Source organism: Oncorhynchus nerka, linkage group LG27 (genome assembly GCF_034236695.1).
Source record: "Oncorhynchus nerka isolate Pitt River linkage group LG27, Oner_Uvic_2.0, whole genome shotgun sequence".
NCBI lineage: Eukaryota > Metazoa > Chordata > Actinopteri > Salmoniformes > Salmonidae > Oncorhynchus > Oncorhynchus nerka.
The window spans coordinates 83,559,948-83,580,253 of NC_088422.1; the positions used below are offsets into that span (position 1 = coordinate 83,559,948).

Sequence of the window (20,306 nt, forward strand, 5' to 3'; positions counted from 1 at the left end):
TCAGAACTAGGAAACTCGGAAATGTCTGACTTGCTAACTGGCTGTAGTTGTACACGTGCCGCGCTCAACCAATTAGCAAGTCGGACATGTTCGAGTTTCCTAGTTCCGACTTTCATCTGAACGCGCCAATAAACCTGCGATACCGAAACTTCGTTCCGTGCGCCCGACAAATGAAAAAGTGAAGGTCGTTCCGACCAACCAAATTGCACTACTGTATTTTATAACTGACTAAACGGGAACTGATTTTCGGCTGAGACGAAAACTACCAGAAGGTTAGTGAGAAATCTTTTTGTAGCTACCCTAATAATAAACACTTTTCTCTTACTTTTCTGTTTATTCCTGCAGGAATGAATGGAAGCAACAGTCATGTCATATATGGAAGCAACAGACATGCACAGACAAAATGTTCAGCTACAGGTTGTTGTAATAGAGACTTGTGTCCCAGTTTTCCACCCTGTCTGAGTTGTACTCCAATGGTCCAACAGCAGCAGAGAGTGAGGGAGGGAGTGAGTGTATGAATGAATTAGAGAGAGGCTGTGTGTGTTGTTTGAGTTGCTGCTGCCTTGTGCTCTGCTAACCCACAACATGGCATGTGGATATAATCCCTCTTTCTCTCTGCCCCAGTTTCTGCATGTAGATCTACTGCCTGTCTCCAGCCTCTACCCCAGCCCCACTCTTTCTGTTCCTGTCCCTGTCCCTCCCCAACCCCCTCCCCTGTCCTATGCTCTCACCCAGCAGTCAGGAGTTTTCTTGTCACAACCACACTGTCATATTTCCAGATCTCGCGTAGCTTTGTGTAGTGTGTATACAGCCCTGCGTCCTGTCCTGCACAGCTGAAATGTCACACTGCCATCGCTAGGCCCAGCAGCTGAAGAGAAAGTGTGTGTGTGTTCAGGACTTCCCGGGGGCAGTTAAGATAAGCAAGGCTGGCTGAGGAAGCAGCAAGCAGACGTAGTGTTAGAAGACGTCCTCACCTGCAACACACACACAACTGTTTGTGTCTCTAGGTGTTGTTGACCAGAGGTACAGCTACAGGCCTGTCCCTCAGCAGCACTAGTCATGTCCTCTCTGCTGCGCTGTGTCTCCTGTTGCGGCTCCACTGTCACCTTGCTCCAGCAAGGTGTTCGCCACCACACACCTGGCCGACGGGCCTTCAGGACCTTCCCACAGCTCTGGAACTGTGAGCCTGCTAAAGGTAGGACACAACTACAACTCCTTAACCAACACACAAACTCCTTAACACTGTCTTCTGATAACTGTCTTCTCTGTATTTTTGCCACAGTAGGCAGTCTAGGCCTGGCTGCTTGTTGTTTTATAGCTTCTCCTCTCTATCCTACTAAAGGCATTGGGAAACTAAACAGCAGTTCAGTTAAGGACATTTTCTCCCCTGGCTGGAGGAGTGGAAAAACTCCCACAGAGCAGTGGCGGTTGTGTTTGGAATAGGGGTTGATAGGGAATTTGTTGAAATGGGAAACAATAGGACCGTGAATCAACTTAGCTAACATTTCTATGGGGTGCTAACATGACCGTGGCTAACTCCACTCTCTGTTGCTAACCTGCAAAGAGAACCTGTAAGAGAGGTCAGTTAAAGGTGAAATGTGTATTCTGCTGTTCTGTGGCAGATCTACTTTTTATAAACACTACCCTGTGTTGTCACTGACTGAGGTAGCTGTGCTGGAGTGTATGTTGTGTGTTTGTGGAAGTTTTGTGTGTTACTGGGACATTTAGCGGAGCAGGGTTTGGGTCTGTGTGTGACAGACAGAGCAGGCCTCGTCGTGGTGTGGCTACTGGCTCGCAGCCAACCAGCTGCTAATAATGTTTCTGTGCTGGGGAGGTCACCACACCGTGTAAGGACTGATATGTGAAACCCGACTCTCCACCGGCCCAACTCACTTTCCGCTGCAGAACTACACTGTCTTTTACTCTAACTTACACACACTACGGTAGTAGTCACTACGGCCTAGTACACTACAGCTTGCCGTAGTCCCTGCCTCACTTCCATTCTTCCTTACTCCCTTCCCTGCCTCTTCCACAGTCTCATCTGCAGCCTCTTTTACCCTGAACCTGTCAGTCTCTCCCAGATTCTCACCTTGTCTTGATAACGGCAAACAGCATTGTTTTCTCAACTCATAATTGGTTTTCTCTTCATGCTGTTAATTGTAATGCTATACTCATGTCTTCCACTCATGTATCTGTACAGGTGTGTTTGTGTGTGCGCACTGATTCAGTGTGTGTAAATCACACCCATTGTTTTTCCACAAGGTTTCTTGTATCTTATGTGGTTGTCCTCAAGTGTTTGTTAAAAGGAGGTTGTGTGTGTTGATGCAGGACGGCTGTATAAGGACCTGGTGGTAGGAGTTCCTAAGGAGATCTTTAAGAATGAGCGTCGTGTGGCTGTGTCCCCTGCGGGGGTGGAGCTGCTCGTCAAACAGGGCTTCAACGTCCAGGTGGAGTCTGGAGCAGGAGACCACGCTAAGTTCTCTGACCAAATGTACATAAACGCTGGGGCCTCCATCACAGACACTAACGGGGCCTTCGGATCTGACCTGGTCCTCAAGGTCAGTACTGGGCTATGGAACTCAAACCAAACTCAAACTCAGTGTGGTCAATACTGGGCAGGGAGTTAACTTGAACCCAGGGCTGCAGGGTTACATCTGAGAGGATCGGCCTGATGAAGGCTCTGTGCAGAATCATGGATCTACAGATCATCTTGCATTCCATGAACTACTCATAATGAGATCAAGATTAGTTATCCCACACAGCTCCTAGCTCAGGCAGATCCCCTCGCACGTGCTGTTAGGAAACTAAATGTGTACTGAACTATTGAGGGCCAGATCCTAACTTCAGACATACACATGTTGACATGTAACTTTATTGTAAACCATACTTCACACTTATAGTATGTCAATGTGAGTTTTACATGACATATTGAGTGAGGAATGAGTTTTGCCGTTCCAAAGTATTAGGTATGGGATAACACTGGTAAAGTCTGAGTAAATCGTTGTTGCTGGTTGTTTGAGCTAGTAGAGGAAACAAAATAAACATTTCAATCTCTTAGACATTGTTGCCCCCTGGTAACCTTTGACCCATCTTCTCTCTTGAACTTTCTCTCCAGGTGAGAGCTCCAGTGTTGAACGAGGCTACTGGCAAACATGAGTCAGAGCTGCTGAAGCCTAAATCCACCCTGGTGAGCTTCATCTACCCAGCCCAGAATCCTGATCTCATGGAGAAGCTGGCCCAGAGTCAGACCACAGTGCTGGCCATGGATCAGGTCCCGCGAGTCACCATCGCACAGGGCTACGACGCACTCAGCTCCATGGCTAACATTGCAGGGTAAGGGGAGACATGCACAGAGACCCAGACATGCACACACTCATACGTACACACACAGTAACGCATATGTCTTAGCCTCCAGCTCTGAAACTGGTTCAATGTGTTCATAGAACTGTGTGTGTCCTGCAGGTACAAGGCTGTTGTTCTGGCTGCTAACCACTTTGGCAGATTCTTCACCGGCCAGATCACAGCAGCAGGGAAAGTCCCCCCAGCCAAGGTAAGTCCTTCTATAGCAGTTATATCAACTAGATCAATGTGAATGTACCTGTCAAAACTGAACAACTGTGACATGTCAGAGCATGAACTATATTATAGTGTTTTGACTAACCTGTCACCTGGACTGCAGAGTCTGTGGGATCAATGTAACGTCGCTGTATCTCTGACCACCATCTTGTTAACCCTTCCAGGTCCTGGTCATCGGAGGTGGAGTGGCTGGTTTGGCTGCAGCTGGAGCCGCCAAGTCTATGGGAGCGATCGTCAGAGGCTTTGATACCCGGTGAGTTGCAGTACCAGATGAGTTGTAGTTAGTCTTCGATACCAGGTACAATATTGGTGATGTTCTGTATCCACCCTCAGACCAGCAGCTCTGGAACAGTTTAAGTCGTTTGGGGCGGAGCCTTTGGAGGTGCACATTAAGGAGTCCGGGGATGGTGTTGGAGGTTACGCCAAGGAGATGTCCCCAGAGTTCATTGCAGCTGAGATGGAGTTGTTTGCCAAGCAGTGTAAAGACGTGGACATCCTCATCAGTACTGCTCTCATCCCAGGTGAACATTCATTCATTCAGTATCTCATTCATTCATTCATACATACTCTGTCTGCTTGTTCTCCTCTCTTTGTTTCTCTCCTACGTCTCTCCCTCCTTTCTCTCACCATGAATATCATTCCACTCTTTCTATCCTAATAATTTCCCTTTCTATAATGATCTGTGACCATGCCCTCTGTCTGTAGGGAAGCGAGCTCCCATCCTGATCAAGACAGAGATGGTGGAGTCTATGAAGGATGGCTCTGTGGTGGTGGATCTGGCTGCTGAGGCTGGAGGAAACATTGAGACCACCAAGCCTGGAGAGCTGCACGTACACAAGGTGGGGAGACCAGCTCAGTTCTGGAAGAATAATACTGTCCCTAGAGTGTGTATAGTTGGAGCTTGTGTGTGTGTAACTGAGAGCTGTGTGTGTTTCTCCTCAGGGTGTGACACACATCGGCTTCACGGACCTGCCCAGCCGCATGCCCACCCAGGCCAGCACCCTGTACTCCAACAACGTGCTCAAACTGCTCAAGGCCATCAGGTAAAGAGACGGACGGGTGGGTGGGTGGACAGGGTTTTGGATGGATAGATGGACACTTTATAATACTACTAGACATGGACAGGGACAGTAGTTTTCCCTAGGACCGATCACGTTACCTGACCAGGAAAAACACCTGGCCTATGTTATAGCCCCACAGACCCTGAGTTGTTCCTGGCCAAGTCTAAAAGGATTGGAGTTTGATAAAGGTGGTACAGTATATAAATGTGATATATTAATGTTTGATTTTAATTGTGCTTATCACCATCAGCCCAGACAAAGACTACTTCCACTTTGAGCCCAAAGAAGAGTTTGATCACGGGACACTGGACCACGTCATCAGAGGAACCATGGTCATGCAGGTGGGTAGTATGTGTCTCTGTTGATACTTTATGTAGAATATGTCCATTTTGGGACTCTTTTATTTATTGTTTTGTCTAGTCTTGGTCATTTTGACACATATCATTAAGTCACATTTTTGTCATTTGAATAATGATTTAGTCTAGTTATTGTCAAAATGAATAAAACAGTGGACCATTTTAGTCAACTAAATGTCCTTTCGATTTAGTCCCATTTTAGTCGTCCCATTTCCAGTATCTCATTAACCTTTAGTAAACATAAATCACTGACTTCCATGTGCACAAACACACACAGCCTTGTCCTACCAACATATTTTTCTGCATAAAGTTCTATTGTAGATTATTTTCCCAACAGCTAGATTGTCAGAACACATTACTCTACAGGAGATGATCAATCACAGCCTTTGACATACTGTAGCGTATTGCAATCAAAGTTCTGTCATAGTTAGTTACTACTTAACTAGCATTAACAATCTGTTATTACCTGAACGTATATATTGTGAGGACTCTCTTTCAGATGTCTCTTGAGGTTGGTAGTATTTTTTTCCCCGTCAAATTGTGGGTGCAAATGCTGTCTTCTCCCGTGAAAGAAGGTTGGATTTGGTTTTGTTTCAATGGACACGATAAGTAAAGTGGCTCCAAAGTAGGTGAATCAGTCACACTGAGACTGAAGAAAGCAGGGAGTTTTAAATGTGATATTTCACTCCAAAATCAAAGTTTGGCAGATATTCTCTGTTGAATGAGTTGAAGAGTCCACGTCCCTTCATGCTCAGACTTTCTCTGCCTCCCAAAAGGCATCCTATGGGCCCTGGTCAAAAGTTGCTCCCTATATAGGAAGTAGGGTGCCATTTGGGATGCATGCTGTTATTTCTGAGTGAAGTGTCACCATGACCCATAAGCCACCCTGCTATATTCTCTCAGCTGGAATCCAGCTGGCTGCACATAGTTTACGTGAGAAACAGGAATGCTAGTTATGAAATATCTTTTTTAAATGCAGTTTTCCAGGAATGTCTTGATTTGAAAGTTTTGACATTTTGACAGTGTTTACGGCAGACTAGAGAGGCAGAGAAAGCACGAGGTGTGTCACCTTACCACGTATTAAACAAAGAATTATTCATGCTATTTAAATGTGATTTTTCTCGCTAGCTATGTTCCATCGTTATATCCCAGTGGTTGTTACTCAGGTCCCTTAGGTGACATGAAGAATCCTGTCTTCTAGTTAAGAACCTCAACTTGCACGTGATTGGTCAGTCTCTTATTTTCAACCTTGGTGCCGTAGAAACTCACTTTTTAAAAAGCAAGGTTTCCAATTAAATCCATGACAGGATCCCTCCATTTCTAACTATAACCTTCCATTTAGAATATTCCTCAATTGCTCACGTGTTTCTCAATGTGTGTATTTGTCATGTGGATTTCTAACAACATGTATTTTTCATCTTGTGTATTTTTCCCATTGTGTGTTTCTCACATTGTGTTTGTCACATCTCCAGGAAGGCAAGAGCCTGTTCCCATCCCCCCAACCTAAGACACAACCCCCGGCCGCTCCTGTCAAACAGAAAAGTGTAGCAGAGCTAGCGGCAGAGAAGGCAGCTGTGGTCTCACCTTTCCAGAAGACCTTGACCAACGCTGGTGTCTACACCGCAGGTCAGACACTCACACCGTACACACTTACACACTTACACACACACACACACACACCCTAACTCCCTCCCTCTCTGCTGTCCTCTCCTGTCTCCAGGTCTCTCTACATGTCTGGCGCTGGGCTTGGCGGCGCCCAACTCAGCCTTTACCCAGATGGTCACTACTTTCGGCCTGGCCGGCATCGTGGGGTACCACACGGTGTGGGGCGTCACCTCCGCCCTCCACTCACCCCTCATGTCCGTCACCAATGCCATCTCAGGTCAGAGGTCAGGGCTCAAATAGTGTCACTGCTGGGTCCTATTTATTTGTGCACACCTTAGTAAAATGTATTAAAACGCTTTGCAATGAAAAACGAGCACTTATTAGACAGGCTTTGTCCGTCCCTCCTCGTGTGGGTCAGTTTTCAGCTGTTTGGTGTCTAGTGAATAGGACCCTGGTGTGTCAGCAGGTAATGGTCACCCTGTTCTTCATACTGGGTGTGTCTGTAGTGTAACAAAGCCCTCCGCTTATTTTCTCCCTCTAAGAAACACCTGCAGAAACTGTTACATTATTCCATTTCTTTACTCCTTCAAGCACCTGGACGTTGAACAAGGTGTGTGAACATATTGTCTTCTCTCCCCGTGGCAGGTCTGACTGCTGTGGGTGGTCTGGTCCTGATGGGGGGAGGTCTCCACCCCTCCTCCTTCCCCGAGGGCCTGGCTCTGGCTGCAGCCTTCGTCTCCTCCATCAACATCGCAGGTCTGGCACACACACACACACACATGCGCACACGCACACACACAAGCACGCGCTCACTCACTGTCTCTACCTGTCTCTGTCCTCCCAGGTGGGTTCATGATCACCCAGAGGATGCTGGACATGTTTAAACGTCCTACAGACCCTCCAGAGTACAACTACCTGTACGGTCTACCAATAGGAGTCTTCATAGGAGGTTACGGGGCCTCTGTGGCTGCTGGCTACCACATCGAGCAGGTGACACTGATGTGCTGTTGTTGTTGAAGTGCTGTTCTACAAATGATGTAACTACCTGGGGTTAGGAAGCCAATTGTGTTGTGTAGGTATTTTATGTTGTGTATCACTGTGTGTTCCAGATGATGTACCTGGGGTCTGGTATGTGCTGTGTGGGAGCATTGGCAGGACTGTCTTCACAGGGCACTAGTCGTCTGGGTAATGCCCTGGGCATGATGGGTGTAGCAGGGGGCATCGCTGCCACCCTGGGCTCCCTGAAGCCCTCTCCTGAGCTGCTGGCACAGATGAGTGCCGCCATGGCCACCGGAGGAACCCTGGGTAGGTGGACCTGCCACACCACACAGCCATATACAGATACACACCATCTCAAATCTAATCAACATGTATTGAAAGTGTGTTTAAACATCTAAAAAGACTTTATGATTGAAATGGAAACTTAAAAAGCCCATGGCCACCAGAAGACCCTGGGTAAGTAGGCCCTTCCTCCAAGACCAGGCTTAATCCGTGTCCGGGAAACGGGCCCAAGTCAACTTTTCCAGCAAGATGCCATGTTTCTACCTCTGAGCTTTTCCTTCTGCCATTGGTGATGAGGATTTTGGTCTGGACAACAGAGGCACAGGCAGATATCTGATCTCATACACCATTCCACATTTGTTTAAAAGTGTATAAACCATGATTAAGGTTTTTACATGTTATTGACTTTGCATATTATTTCTGAAGTCTTTGGAAAATGAGTGTGAATTATTGAAACTATGATGGACCATCCATCATGCGATCTAGATTGACAGATATACATGTTCTGATATCTTCATGGTGTCAGAGTACTTTGTGTGTGTGTGTGTACTTTAGTAGTGGTGTGTTATACTGATATGATGTTATTATTCTCTTAGGCCCTGGCAGCTGTCTCTCTCACCACACACACACACACACACCCAGGGCATGTGTGTTTATGCAGTCTGATATTAGTAATATTATCCTTTTAGAGAACTAGTTGTTATTTTATTAGGGTTTTTGACAACACTGTTTAGAGCGTGCCTCCAGACTATTCTGTTAATGCCCAATATGAATACAAAAGTAATTCAGTCCAGATGGTTGCCTTCCCAGCAAATACAGTATGTTGTAGCACTAGGAGTTAGTCCAACTCTATGTGAAGCACTGTGAGACCAGGAGAAAATACTTCCATAGAAAATGTCTTATACATTTGTCCTTCAGAGATTCAGGGCTGTTTTGTTGTTGTTGCTGAATTCCAAATCAACTGCTAGGACCTACAGCCATCGGTACCTGTACAGAACTGAAGGTCTCTAATGTGACGGTGTGTCTGTTTTCCCCCTGTGCCCTACTGCGTGTTTCTAACCCTCTGCTACTCTGCTTCCCCAGGTCTGACCATTGCCAAGCGTATTGAGATCACCGATCTCCCCCAGCTGGTAGCTGCCTTTCACAGCCTGGTGGGTCTGGCTGCAGTGCTGACCTGTGTGGCAGAGTACATGATCGAGTACCCTCACTTGGACGTACACCCTGCAGCCAACATGGTGAAGACTGTGGCCTACCTCGGCACATACATCGGAGGGGTCACCTTCAGCGGGTCACTGGTGGCCTATGGCAAGCTGCAAGGTACTGTAGACCGCCATTAACACACGTGGATGCAGACACACACACACACTCTCTCTCTCTCTGAGCTCTCTCTCTCTCTCTCTGAGCTCTCTGTCCTGTGGTACTGATTGCCTCCTTTGATCTAGCCAAAGCCCAAGATCCCATGGGAAATCCAGGCCAGGATGGTGTGTGTGTGCGTGTGTTTGTGAGTATGGCTGATTATTGCGTGCCTGACAGAGTGGAAGTGCCGGGAGGCTTGTAGGAGTTCTATGTTGGTAAGGTAACAGTTGTTAAAGGAAAAATCCACCTAAAACCACTACAATGTATGGTGTTAAGTAACACATGTGAGAGCAATATTTTTTGTGATCAAATGTTTCATTTTGGTGTTTATAATAAGGTTGGTAGAAACGTAAAAATCTATGTGGAATATGTTGCAGCTCAAGTCGACTACCAAATCCACAATGCAATGCTCTCTATGGGCTGGCTGGCTAGCTAGCAAACTTAACTACACACAATAATACCAAAGACAAGATCAGTATATGAAGTAGCTAGTTGGCTGTAAAATTGCCAAAACAAACTGCACTATCAATTTAAGGAGTCTACAATCTCACCTGTTCAACCTGCAGATCGATGTGCCTCAGAGTGGAGTTTGACATTCGCAACGGCACCATGCAATGCACCCTGGACTGAAGAGGCAGACAAATAGGAGAAATGTGCTAAACCCTCTGTTAAATTCTAAATTTCTCGAAGGTAGGAATATCGCAAAAAATCTGATCATTGAGTCATTTGAGAGAAGACATCCTCCTGTGTTATGACATCAGCCAGTATTGAAATCTGACATGTATGATAGATGTTTTCACCATCTAAAAGTCCTATTCCTATTAACTTCCAGGGTAGTGAGAGAGACTTTATCACAGTGCTACGTCAAACCGGATGGATTTCTGCCTGCTTGAACAGCAGTAACTCAGATACACATGAAAACATTAAATGACCCAGGAAATCGAAATCGGGGTTATTTTTCTAGCCCACGTGAGAAACGGTTGTCTCTCTATTGTGTTTAGAAACCGTCAGTTCTCTATTCCCTCTGTGATCACTGGTAATGAGAGACCGACCGAAGGCAGGAGAGTACCTGCCAGATCTGTGGTCTGTTATCAATATATTACAACGCTCCACATGACCTCCACCCCTCACTCTAATCAATGTGATGTATCAATACAACCCTGCACCATCTCTCCTTCCAGGATTCCCTGCCCCGTTCCCCTCATCTCTGTTCCCAGTTCAGAATGATACATTGTGAGTTCAGAGTTGAGTTCTGGGTGCAGTTTTGTGAACATTGTTCTGTATTCTCTCCTTTCAGGTGTTCTGAACTCCGCCCCGCTGATGTTGCCGGGGCGTCACATGATGAACGCCGGTCTGATGACGGCGTCTGTCGGTGGTATGATTCCCTTCATGCTCAGTGCTGACTACGCTACTGGCATGGGCTGTCTGGTTGGAGTGTCTGGCCTCTCCACCGTCATGGTGAGAACATGGCTAAAGATGTCATGTTTTATACAGACATGGTGAAGCCCACCAATGACCAATAGTGTTATTCAGCTCTAATCAGAATAAGAAAAACTTTGACACTCAACAATGTTGGTGGGACTGACCTTGATAAAGGCTACAACAACAACCACAATCTACAGCAGGGTTAGGCAACAGGCGGCCCGCTGGCCAGAACTGGCTTGAGTGTTAACATTTCTTTTGTGTAGTTTGTTTCAGCTCCAACAAAAATTGTTCCACGGCTTAATCTAGTTGCCTACCCCTGATCTAGAGGAAATAACCCAGTATCATACAGTCACTGTGAGGGGTTTATCTATTGACTACCCAGCAAACCAAAATTGGCTTTGTAAAAGTTCCCAGAACATTCGCTAGCTTGCGGCAAATGTTCTCATAACACAAAACCTGGCCAGTTGGCTCATGATTACACAATGTTTGGATAAAACATTTGCCTGATGTTGCCAGAACATTCCCAGAACATTGATCCTATATTTCGTTGCGGCAGTGTGCTCTAAAAACATTACTGGTGCATTACTACCTTACCTGGAACCCTAATGAGAACGTTTGGGGAATGTTCTGTGGTGGTTGTTACAGGTGTCGTGCACAACCTTTCAGTGAATGTTAGGAATACATTCCAAGGATAATACATTTAAAATGTTTTCTGAAAAATGTTTTTGGGATGTTATCCTAATGTTAGATAAAACACTACCTGGAACATAATGGGAATCTTAGCCAATGTTCTGGGAATGTTCCCGGTTTGCTGGGTATAGTTCCAAGATTTGAGTAACTTTCCAAAGAATCGCAGCTTTTCGAGAAATCGAGGTTGGAAGATAACTGGAATTAAGAGGAAATCCAGGAAACCTCCAACTGGTATTTCTGGAAAACCTTTTGCAACCCTACTAGTGACTGAAGCGTGTCCTGACCGTGATTGTGTTCCTGTAGGGTGTAACCCTGACGATGGCCATCGGGGGCGCTGACATGCCTGTGGTCATCACTGTGCTCAATTCCTACTCTGGTTGGGCGCTGTGTGCCGAGGGATTCCTATTGGACAACAACCTCATGACCATTGTAGGAGCTCTGATTGGCTCGTCTGGTGCTATCCTCTCCTACATAATGTGTGTGGTGAGTACTGCTAAACACTCAGTCGCATTCACTCACACACATACTCTCTCTCAGCCTCTCACTCAGACACTCACCTGCCAGTCAGGTAGCTTTGTCATCTTAGTTTTGCTCTTGCACTTTGAGATTTTGTGGTTTTGGAATTCATCAAAAGATTTGGCGCGCTCCCCATAGAGATATAATATAAATGTTGTATTTAATCCTGGTTACACCCCTCTTTCCAGGCAATGAACCGTTCCCTGCCCAACGTGATCCTGGGAGGGTTCGGTACCAGCTCCACGGCGGGGGGGAAACCCATGGAGATCACAGGCACCCACACAGAGGTCAATGTGGACCAGTCCATCGAACTCATCAAAGAGGCCAACAGCATCATCATCACCCCAGGTACACACATTCTCTCTCTCTCTCTCTCTCACACTCACTCTCACACTCACTCTCACACTCACACTCACACTCACACTCACACACACACACAAATGCAATCAGTTCTGGGTATGGTTCAGAGGTAGTCTTATGGAACACTCCAGTGTTCATCACTGTAGGAGGGTTGTGTGCAGAGTCGTGTATCTATATATCTGTCTGTGTGTTCTGCTCTCCTCCCAGACTGAAATCTGCTACCAGGTCATTTAGTAATGAACCCTGGCATAACATCTGTACTGGAGCCTGGGACAGGGAATGTCCAGTAGAGGGTGCGGTTTGTCTATGTCCCTGTGAAGCGGAGCTAGCTTGTTCGCCAGGCAGACAGACAGACAGGCAGTCAGACCTCAGAGGTAACTGGTAATATAGAAGACTACAGTGGCCCAGGGGTTAGAGGTCAGGGGGATTTGTTCAAAATATAGTTGATTAGTTGTAATCAACATACAGCACTGGCCTCTCAACTCTACCCAGTATCAGAACACACCTCTATCCAGTATGCTGATACCTCAGGACAGTTACACAAGCAGGCGTTAGACAGACACATGGGAGCGGGGGTTCCTCTCGCACGCATGCCCTCTTCTTCACCCCCCCGCCCCATAACACACACAACCCCATAACACTTACAGGCAGGGGAAAGGGGTTTCCTCGCACGCACCACCCCCAGACTGTAGAAATCCTATGATTTAAGACAGAAGGGAGAGCAGAGGGGAGAGATGGAAGAGGGAGGGGGGGGAGTGAGTGAGAATAGAGGGTGAAATGGGGCAAGAGGAGGTGAAAAGGAGGAGAGATAAAGGAAGGGTATTGGGAGAGAGGAGTTGAAAAGGGGGAGAGATAAAGGAAGGGTATTGGGAGAGAGGAGGTGAAAAGGGGGAGAGATTAAGGAAGGGTATTGGGAGAGGGGAGGTGAAAAGGGGGAGAGATAAAGGAAGGGTATTGGGAGAGGGGAGGTGAAAAGGGGGAGAGATAAAGGAAGGGTATTGGGAGAGAGGAGGTGAAAAGGGGGAGAGATAAAGGAAGGGTATTGGGAGAGAGGAGGTGAAAAGGGGGAGAGATAAAGGAAGGGTATTGGGAGAGAGGAGGTGAAAAGGGGGAGAGATAAAGGAAGGGTATTGGGAGAGAGGAGGTGAAAAGGGGGAGAGATAAAGGAAGGGTATTGGGAGAGAGGAGGTGAAAAGGGGGAGAGATAAAGGAAGGGTATTGGGAGAGAGGAGGTGAAAAGGGGGAGAGATAAAGGAAGGGTATTGGGAGAGAGGAGGTGAAAAGGGGGAGAGATAAAGGAAGGGTATTGGGAGAGAGGAGGGGAAAAGGGGGAGAGATAAAGGAAGGGTATTGGGAGAGAGGAGGGGAAAAGGGGGAGAGATAAAGGAAGGGTATTGGGAGAGAGGAGGTGAAAAGGGGGAGAGATAAAGGAAGGGTATTGGGAGAGAGGAGGGGAAAAGGGGGAGAGATAAAGGAAGGGTATTGGGAGAGAGGAGGGGAAAAGGGGGAGAGATAAAGGAAGGGTATTGGGAGAGAGGAGGGGAAAGAGGTACTGCAGCCTTGGTCAGGAGAGGAGAACAGAAGATAACTAATTGTTTCAAACAAACCTTATTCACTTCTGTTTTTAGTCTTCCAAGAATAACTTCTGCATTAAGTTACTTCTATCATTTATCTGGTCATTAAGTTACTTCTATCATTATCTGGTCATTAGTTACCTCTATCATTTATCTGGTCATTAGTTACCTCTATCATTTATCTGGTCATTAAGTTACCTCTATCATTTATCTGGTCATTAGTTACCTCTATCATTTATCTGGTCATTAGTTACCTCTATCATTTATCTGGTCATTAGTTACCTCTATCATTTATCTGGTCATTAGTTACCTCTATCATTTATCTGGTCATTAGTTACCTCTATCATTTATCTGGTCATTAGTTACCTCTATCATTTATCTGGTCATTAGTTACCTCTATCATTTATCTGGTCATTAGTTACCTCTATCATTTATCTGGTCATTAGTTACCTCTATCATTTATCTGGTCATTAGTTACCTCTATCATTTATCTGGTCATTAGTTACCTCTATCATTTATCTGGTCATTAGTTACCTCTATCATTTATCTGGTCATTAGTTACCTCTATCATTTATCTGGTCATTAGTTACCTCTATCATTTATCTGGTCATTAGTTACCTCTATCATTTATCTGGTCATTAGTTACCTCTATCATTTATCTGGTCATTAGTTACCTCTATCATTTATCTGGTCATTAGTTACCTCTATCATTTATCTGGTCATTAGTTACCTCTATCATTTATCTGGTCATTAGTTACCTCTATCATTTATCTGGTCATTAGTTACCTCTATCATTTATCTGGTCATTAGTTACCTCTATCATTTATCTGGTCATTAGTTACCTCTATCATTTATCTGGTCATTAGTTACCTCTATCATTTATCTGGTCATTAGTTACCTCTATCATTTATCTGGTCATTAGTTACCTCTATCATTTATCTGGTCATTAGTTACCTCTATCATTTATCTGGTCATTAGTTACCTCTATCATTTATCTGGTCATTAGTTACCTCTATCATTTATCTGGTCATTAGTTACCTCTATCATTTATCTGGTCATTAGTTACCTCTATCATTTATCTGGTCATTAGTTACCTCTATCATTTATCTGGTCATTAGTTACCTCTATCATTTATCTGGTCATTAGTTACCTCTATCATTTATCTGGTCATTAGTTACCTCTATCATTTATCTGGTCATTAGTTACCTCTATCATTTATCTGGTCATTAGTTACCTCTATCATTTATCTGGTTACCTCTATCATTTATCTGGTCATTAGTTACCTCTATCATTTATCTGGTCATTAGTTACCTCTATCATTTATCTGGTCATTAGTTACCTCTATCATTTATCTGGTCATTAGTTACCTCTATCATTTATCTGGTCATTAGTTACCTCTATCATTTATCTGGTCATTAGTTACCTCTATCATTTATCTGGTCATTAGTTACCTCTATCATTTATCTGGTCATTAGTTACCTCTATCATTTATCTGGTCATTAGTTACCTCTATCATTTATCTGGTCATTAGTTACCTCTATCATTTATCTGGTCATTAGTTACCTCTATCATTTATCTGGTCATTAGTTACCTCTATCATTTATCTGGTCATTAGTTACCTCTATCATTTATCTGGTCATTAGTTACCTCTATCATTTATCTGGTCATTAGTTACCTCTATCATTTATCTGGTCATTAGTTACCTCTATCATTTATCTGGTCATTAGTTACCTCTATCATTTATCTGGTCATTAGTTACCTCTATCATTTATCTGGTCATTAGTTACCTCTATCATTTATCTGGTCATTAGTTACCTCTATCATTTATCTGGTCATTAGTTACCTCTATCATTTATCTGGTCATTAGTTACCTCTATCATTTATCTGGTCATTAGTTACCTCTATCATTTATCTGGTCATTAGTTACCTCTATCATTTATCTGGTCATTAAATGTATAGTTATGACGTGGCCACGAGCAGCACCGCAGATATTAAGATGAGCATGAACCAAGACAATGCAGGGTATATGTGCGTGTGCGTGTGTGTGTGTGTGTGTGCGCTCCTTGCTGCTACAACATGGCCGGGACCAAAACAGCAGAGGTTCAACCTCGCGCTTCAACACTCTTAGTTGTTGTGGAAATCGGCCCAATATTCTGTTTACCAGTGGTGGAAAAAGTACTCAATTGTCATACTTGAGTAAAAGAAAAGATACCTTAATAGAAAATGAAAAAAGTGAGTCACCCAGTAAAATACTACTTGAGTAAGAGTCTAAAAGTATTTGGTTTTAAATATACTTAAGTGACAAAAGTAAATGGAATTTCTAAAATTAACTTAACTATCAAGTAAAAGTATAAACCATTTCTAATGGCTTATATTAAGCAAAGCAGACGGCAGCATTTCTTTGTATTGACGGATAGCCAGGGGCACACTACCACACTCAGACATCGGTTACAAACTAAGTATTTGTGTTTAATGAGTCCACCAGATCAGAGTCAGTAGAGATGACCAGGGAAGTTCTTTTGATCAGTGTGTGAATTGGACCATTTTCCTGTCAAAATGTAAGAAGTACTTTTGGATGTCAGGGAAACTATGGAGTAAAAAGTACATATTTGCTTTAGGAATGTAGTGAAGTAAAAGTTGGCAAAAATATCAATAGTAAAGTACAGATCCCACAAACTACGTAAGTAGTGCTTTTTTGAGTATTTTTACTTAAGTACTTTACACCACTGCTGTTTACTTCGTGCATCGCTGAGTCATACCTTTTAACAGTAACATTTTAACTTTACCTACAGTGACACTGTGATTGTGTAGGTTGGTCTGCTTATAACGTGTGTGTGTGTGTGTGTGTGTGTGTGTGTAGGTTGGGGTCTGTGTGCGGCTAAGGCCCAGTACCCCATTGCTGACATGGTGAAGATGCTGGTAGAGCAGGGCAAGTCTGTCAGGTAGGTCTTCACAATAATATAATTCTCTCTCTCTCTCTCTCTCTCCTCAGTCATCTCTCTTTCTCTCTCCCCTCAGTCATCTCTCTTTCTCTCCACTCTGTTTATTGTTGTTGGGGACCATCAGTCCTCCTGTCACAGTGAGAGAATGATATCTTCCTGTATTAGTCTGACTTCTCTCTCTCCACTCTGTTTATTGTTGTTGGGGACCATCAGTCCTCCTGTCACAATGAGAGAATGATATCTTCCTGTATTAGTCTGACTTCTCTCTCTCCACTCTGTTTATTGTTGTTGGGGACCATCAGTCCTCCTGTCACAGTGAGAGAATGATATCTTCCTGTATTAGTCTGACTTCTCTCTCTCCACTCTGTTTATTGTTGTTGGGGACCATCAGTCCTCCTGTCACAGTGAGAGAATGATATCTTCCTGTATTAGTCTGACTTCTCTCTCTCCACTCTGTTTATTGTTGTTGGGGACCATCAGTCCTCCTGTCACAATGAGAGAATGATATATTCCTGTATTAGTCTGACTTCTCTCTCTCCACTCTGTTTATTGTTGTTGGGGACCATCAGTCCTCCTGTCACAGTGAGAGAATGATATCTTCCTGTATTAGTCTGACTTCTCTCTCTCCACTCTGTTTATTGTTGTTGGGGACCATCAGTCCTCCTGTCACAATGAGAGAATGATATCTTCCTGTATTAGTCTGACTTCTCTCTCTCTACTCTGTTTATTGTTGTTGGGGACCATCAGTCCTCCTGTCACAGTGAGAGAACGATATCTTCCTGTATTAGTCTGACTTTCTCTCTCTCTCTCCTCAGTCATCTCTCTTTCTCTCTCCCCTCAGTCATCTCTCTTTCTCTCTCCACTCTGTTTATTGTTGTTGGGGACCATCAGTCCTCCTGTCACAGTGAGAGAACGATATCTTCCTGTATTAGTCTGACTTCTCTCTCTCCACTCTGTTTATTGTTGTTGGGGACCATCAGTCCTCCTGTCACAGTGAGAGAATGATATCTTCCTGTATTAGTCTGACTTCTCTCTCTCCACTCTGTTTATTGTTGTTGGGGACCATCAGTCCTCCTGTCACAGTGAGAGAATGATATCTTCCTGTATTAGTCTGACTTCTAAAATAACATTCTTTCCATTTAGTTTTTCAATCCCACTGACCGTCTTGAGTTTCCTGGTCAGGAACACTGGCAGGTCACCTTTTAAGTTCAAGGAAGACAAAACACATCTGGGCCTAAAAGCTTTAGAGTGGAAAACATCTTTATTCTCCAAATTCGGAGCGAAGCTGTGACTGACTGAGGAATTGCATAAAGACAACATTAATGTGTGTGTGTGTTTCTAGGTTTGGTATCCACCCTGTGGCAGGTCGTATGCCAGGCCAGCTAAACGTGCTCCTGGCTGAGGCAGGTGTTCCATACGACGTGGTTCTGGAGATGGATGAGATCAATGAGGACTTCAAAGGTCAGAACACACACTCACACTGATCAATTTACTGAACAAAAATATAACGCAACAATGAAATTGTTGGTCCCATTTTTCATGAGCTGAAATTAAAGATCCCTGAAATGTTCCATACACAAAGCTTTACCTCTAAAATGTTGTGCACAAATGTCTTTAGATCCTTTACCAAGATAATCCGTCCACCTGACAATTGGCATGCTGACCGCAGGAATGTCCGACAGAGCTGTTGCCAGAAAATTCAATGTTTATATCTTTACCATAAGCCACCTCTAACGTCGTTTTAGAGAATTTGGCAGTACATCCAACCAGCCTTACAACCGCAGGCCTCGTCTAGCCACGCCAGCCCAGGACCTCCACATCCGGCTTCTTCACCTGCCAGATTGTCTGAGGAGTATTTATGGCATAGGCCCTGTGACCCTGCCCATTCATGTGAAGTCCATAGATTAGGGCCTAATTTATTTATTTAAATTGACTGATTTCCTTCTATGAACTGTAACTCAGTCAAATCTTTGAGATTGTTGCGTTTTATATTTGTGTTCAGTGTAGATTGATGGATTCATTGATTTGATCATAACGACCAGCAGGCATCCCTCACACTTGGTTGTGTTTGTAACGCTGCCTGGCTGGTTCCATCCATAGTTTCGCCAGGGTCTCTGTACTGGTTTTACTTAATGTGTGTCCCCCACAGAGACTGACCTGACGCTGGTGGTGGGTGCTAACGACACAGTGAACTCAGCAGCCCAGGAGGACCCCAACTCCATCATTGCTGGCATGCCAGTCCTGGAGGTCTGGAAGTCCAAACAGGTAGGAATGAAGGCAGTATAAGAGTATTAGTACAGGGCCCTCGCTGGTTTACAAAAGGAAGGAAGGATGCAAAATATTGTCTTGTTCTGCTCTCTGGTGTTGAGGGCTGAGTCCTCCTACTCTTTGGTTGACAAGGACTCTCACAGGTATAGAGTATAACATGATGGTGAAGTGTGCTGTCTTCTGTTTCTCTGTAGGGGATTGTGATGAGCTCTCCGACTAGTTATTTTAAACATATTTCTGACACTATTTATTTAGACCAGTCATACGCAACAGACGGGCCGTGGGTCCTGAACTAAAATGATAAATGAGGGTTAGTCATGCCTCGACCCCTGGTCTCATATGAACACACATAAGACATGACAAAATGTGTAGAATTGCAGGAAATTAGCTGCAGTTTTCTCTCCGCCAACAAGAGGGGTGTGAACTGTTTGGGTTGTGAGGTGGGGGTTTGTTACGCCGATAAATGACAATGTCTATCTGGACATTTGCCACCTAGGTAATGTGTGTGACCCTGACCTTCTCAAATAGTACTTCCATACCCCTGATTTAAACAGTTGGAAACAGAGGGATGGAACTCAGTCTCCAGTGGGAAGAGGAATATAAAAGGTGACGTTAGCCATGTCTCAACCCTGTTCCCCTCCCTGTACTGTAGGTGATTGTGATGAAGAGGACCATGGGTGTGGGCTATGCTGCAGTAGACAATCCCATCTTCTACAAGCCCAACACATCCATGCTGCTGGGAGACGCCAAGAAGACCTGTGACACACTACAAGCCAAGATCAGAGAGGCCTACTACTAGAACAGAGATGGACAGTACACACACACTCCCTATCGGCTTTACGGATGTATTTATTTGTCTTTAATCCAGATGCAGGTGTATGGTTAAGATTAGTAAACAACGTTGAATATTTTTACACTTAGTGGCTTGATGATTATAGAGGTCCTCAGTACATATGATTATTGGATGTTGAACCAAAGGTGTGGACACGACGATTTAGATTACATTTAAATTAACCCATGCACTGCCTGCCCTGATTTGTAAATAAAAATCTGTTTTGAATGTGATCTGTTGGCTAGAGTTCCCTATTCAATTGTATTTGTAAGAGCTTGTCAGGTATAATTTCACACAAAAGCACTGAGCAGCACCAATTGGAGTTGAAGCCACATACTCCCAGTAGCGAACGGTAGACTGGCTCTCAACCAGTAAACACCAGCAGCGTGTTGATCTAGCCTGTTAAAGGTAATGGAACCTACATGCACAGCGTTCACCATACATACAAATTAAGAACAAGCTGC

General features: G+C 44.5%; 1 protein-coding gene across 2 annotated transcripts; it reads left to right on the forward strand.

The window, feature by feature from the left end:
- The first annotated feature begins 131 nt into the window (after window positions 1-131).
- On the forward strand, window positions 132-20,075 carry LOC115113803 (NAD(P) transhydrogenase, mitochondrial-like). Of its 2 annotated transcripts, XM_065012106.1 has the most exons (23): window positions 132-272; window positions 1,008-1,195; window positions 2,329-2,558; window positions 3,116-3,333; window positions 3,463-3,550; window positions 3,741-3,829; window positions 3,910-4,097; window positions 4,282-4,415; window positions 4,519-4,619; window positions 4,888-4,978; window positions 6,466-6,619; window positions 6,714-6,875; window positions 7,244-7,354; window positions 7,443-7,588; window positions 7,708-7,903; window positions 8,963-9,196; window positions 10,533-10,693; window positions 11,654-11,833; window positions 12,055-12,214; window positions 16,661-16,742; window positions 18,085-18,203; window positions 18,892-19,007; window positions 19,663-20,075. In XM_065012106.1, exons 2-23 carry the CDS (start codon window positions 1,060-1,062, stop codon window positions 19,807-19,809), a joined length of 3,243 nt encoding a protein of 1,080 aa, XP_064868178.1. In that variant the 5' UTR covers window positions 132-272; window positions 1,008-1,059; the 3' UTR covers window positions 19,810-20,075. The 2 variants fall into 2 exon arrangements, with proteins under 2 accessions (XP_064868178.1, XP_064868177.1); XM_065012105.1 differs by lacking the exon at window positions 132-272 and having other exon boundaries at window positions 785-1,195.
- The last annotated feature ends 231 nt before the right edge of the window (window positions 20,076-20,306 follow it).

Excerpts from the sequence above, each read along its gene's own strand:
- LOC115113803 (XM_065012106.1), top strand. The coding sequence starts at position 1,060 with ATGTCCTCTCTGCTGCGCTGTGTCTCCTGTTGCGGCTCCACTGTCACC. Across the intron at positions 4,620-4,887 it reads AAACTGCTCAAGGCCATCAG|CCCAGACAAAGACTACTTCC; the intron begins GTAAAGAGACGG and ends TATCACCATCAG. Across the intron at positions 4,979-6,465 it reads GAGGAACCATGGTCATGCAG|GAAGGCAAGAGCCTGTTCCC; the intron begins GTGGGTAGTATG and ends TCACATCTCCAG.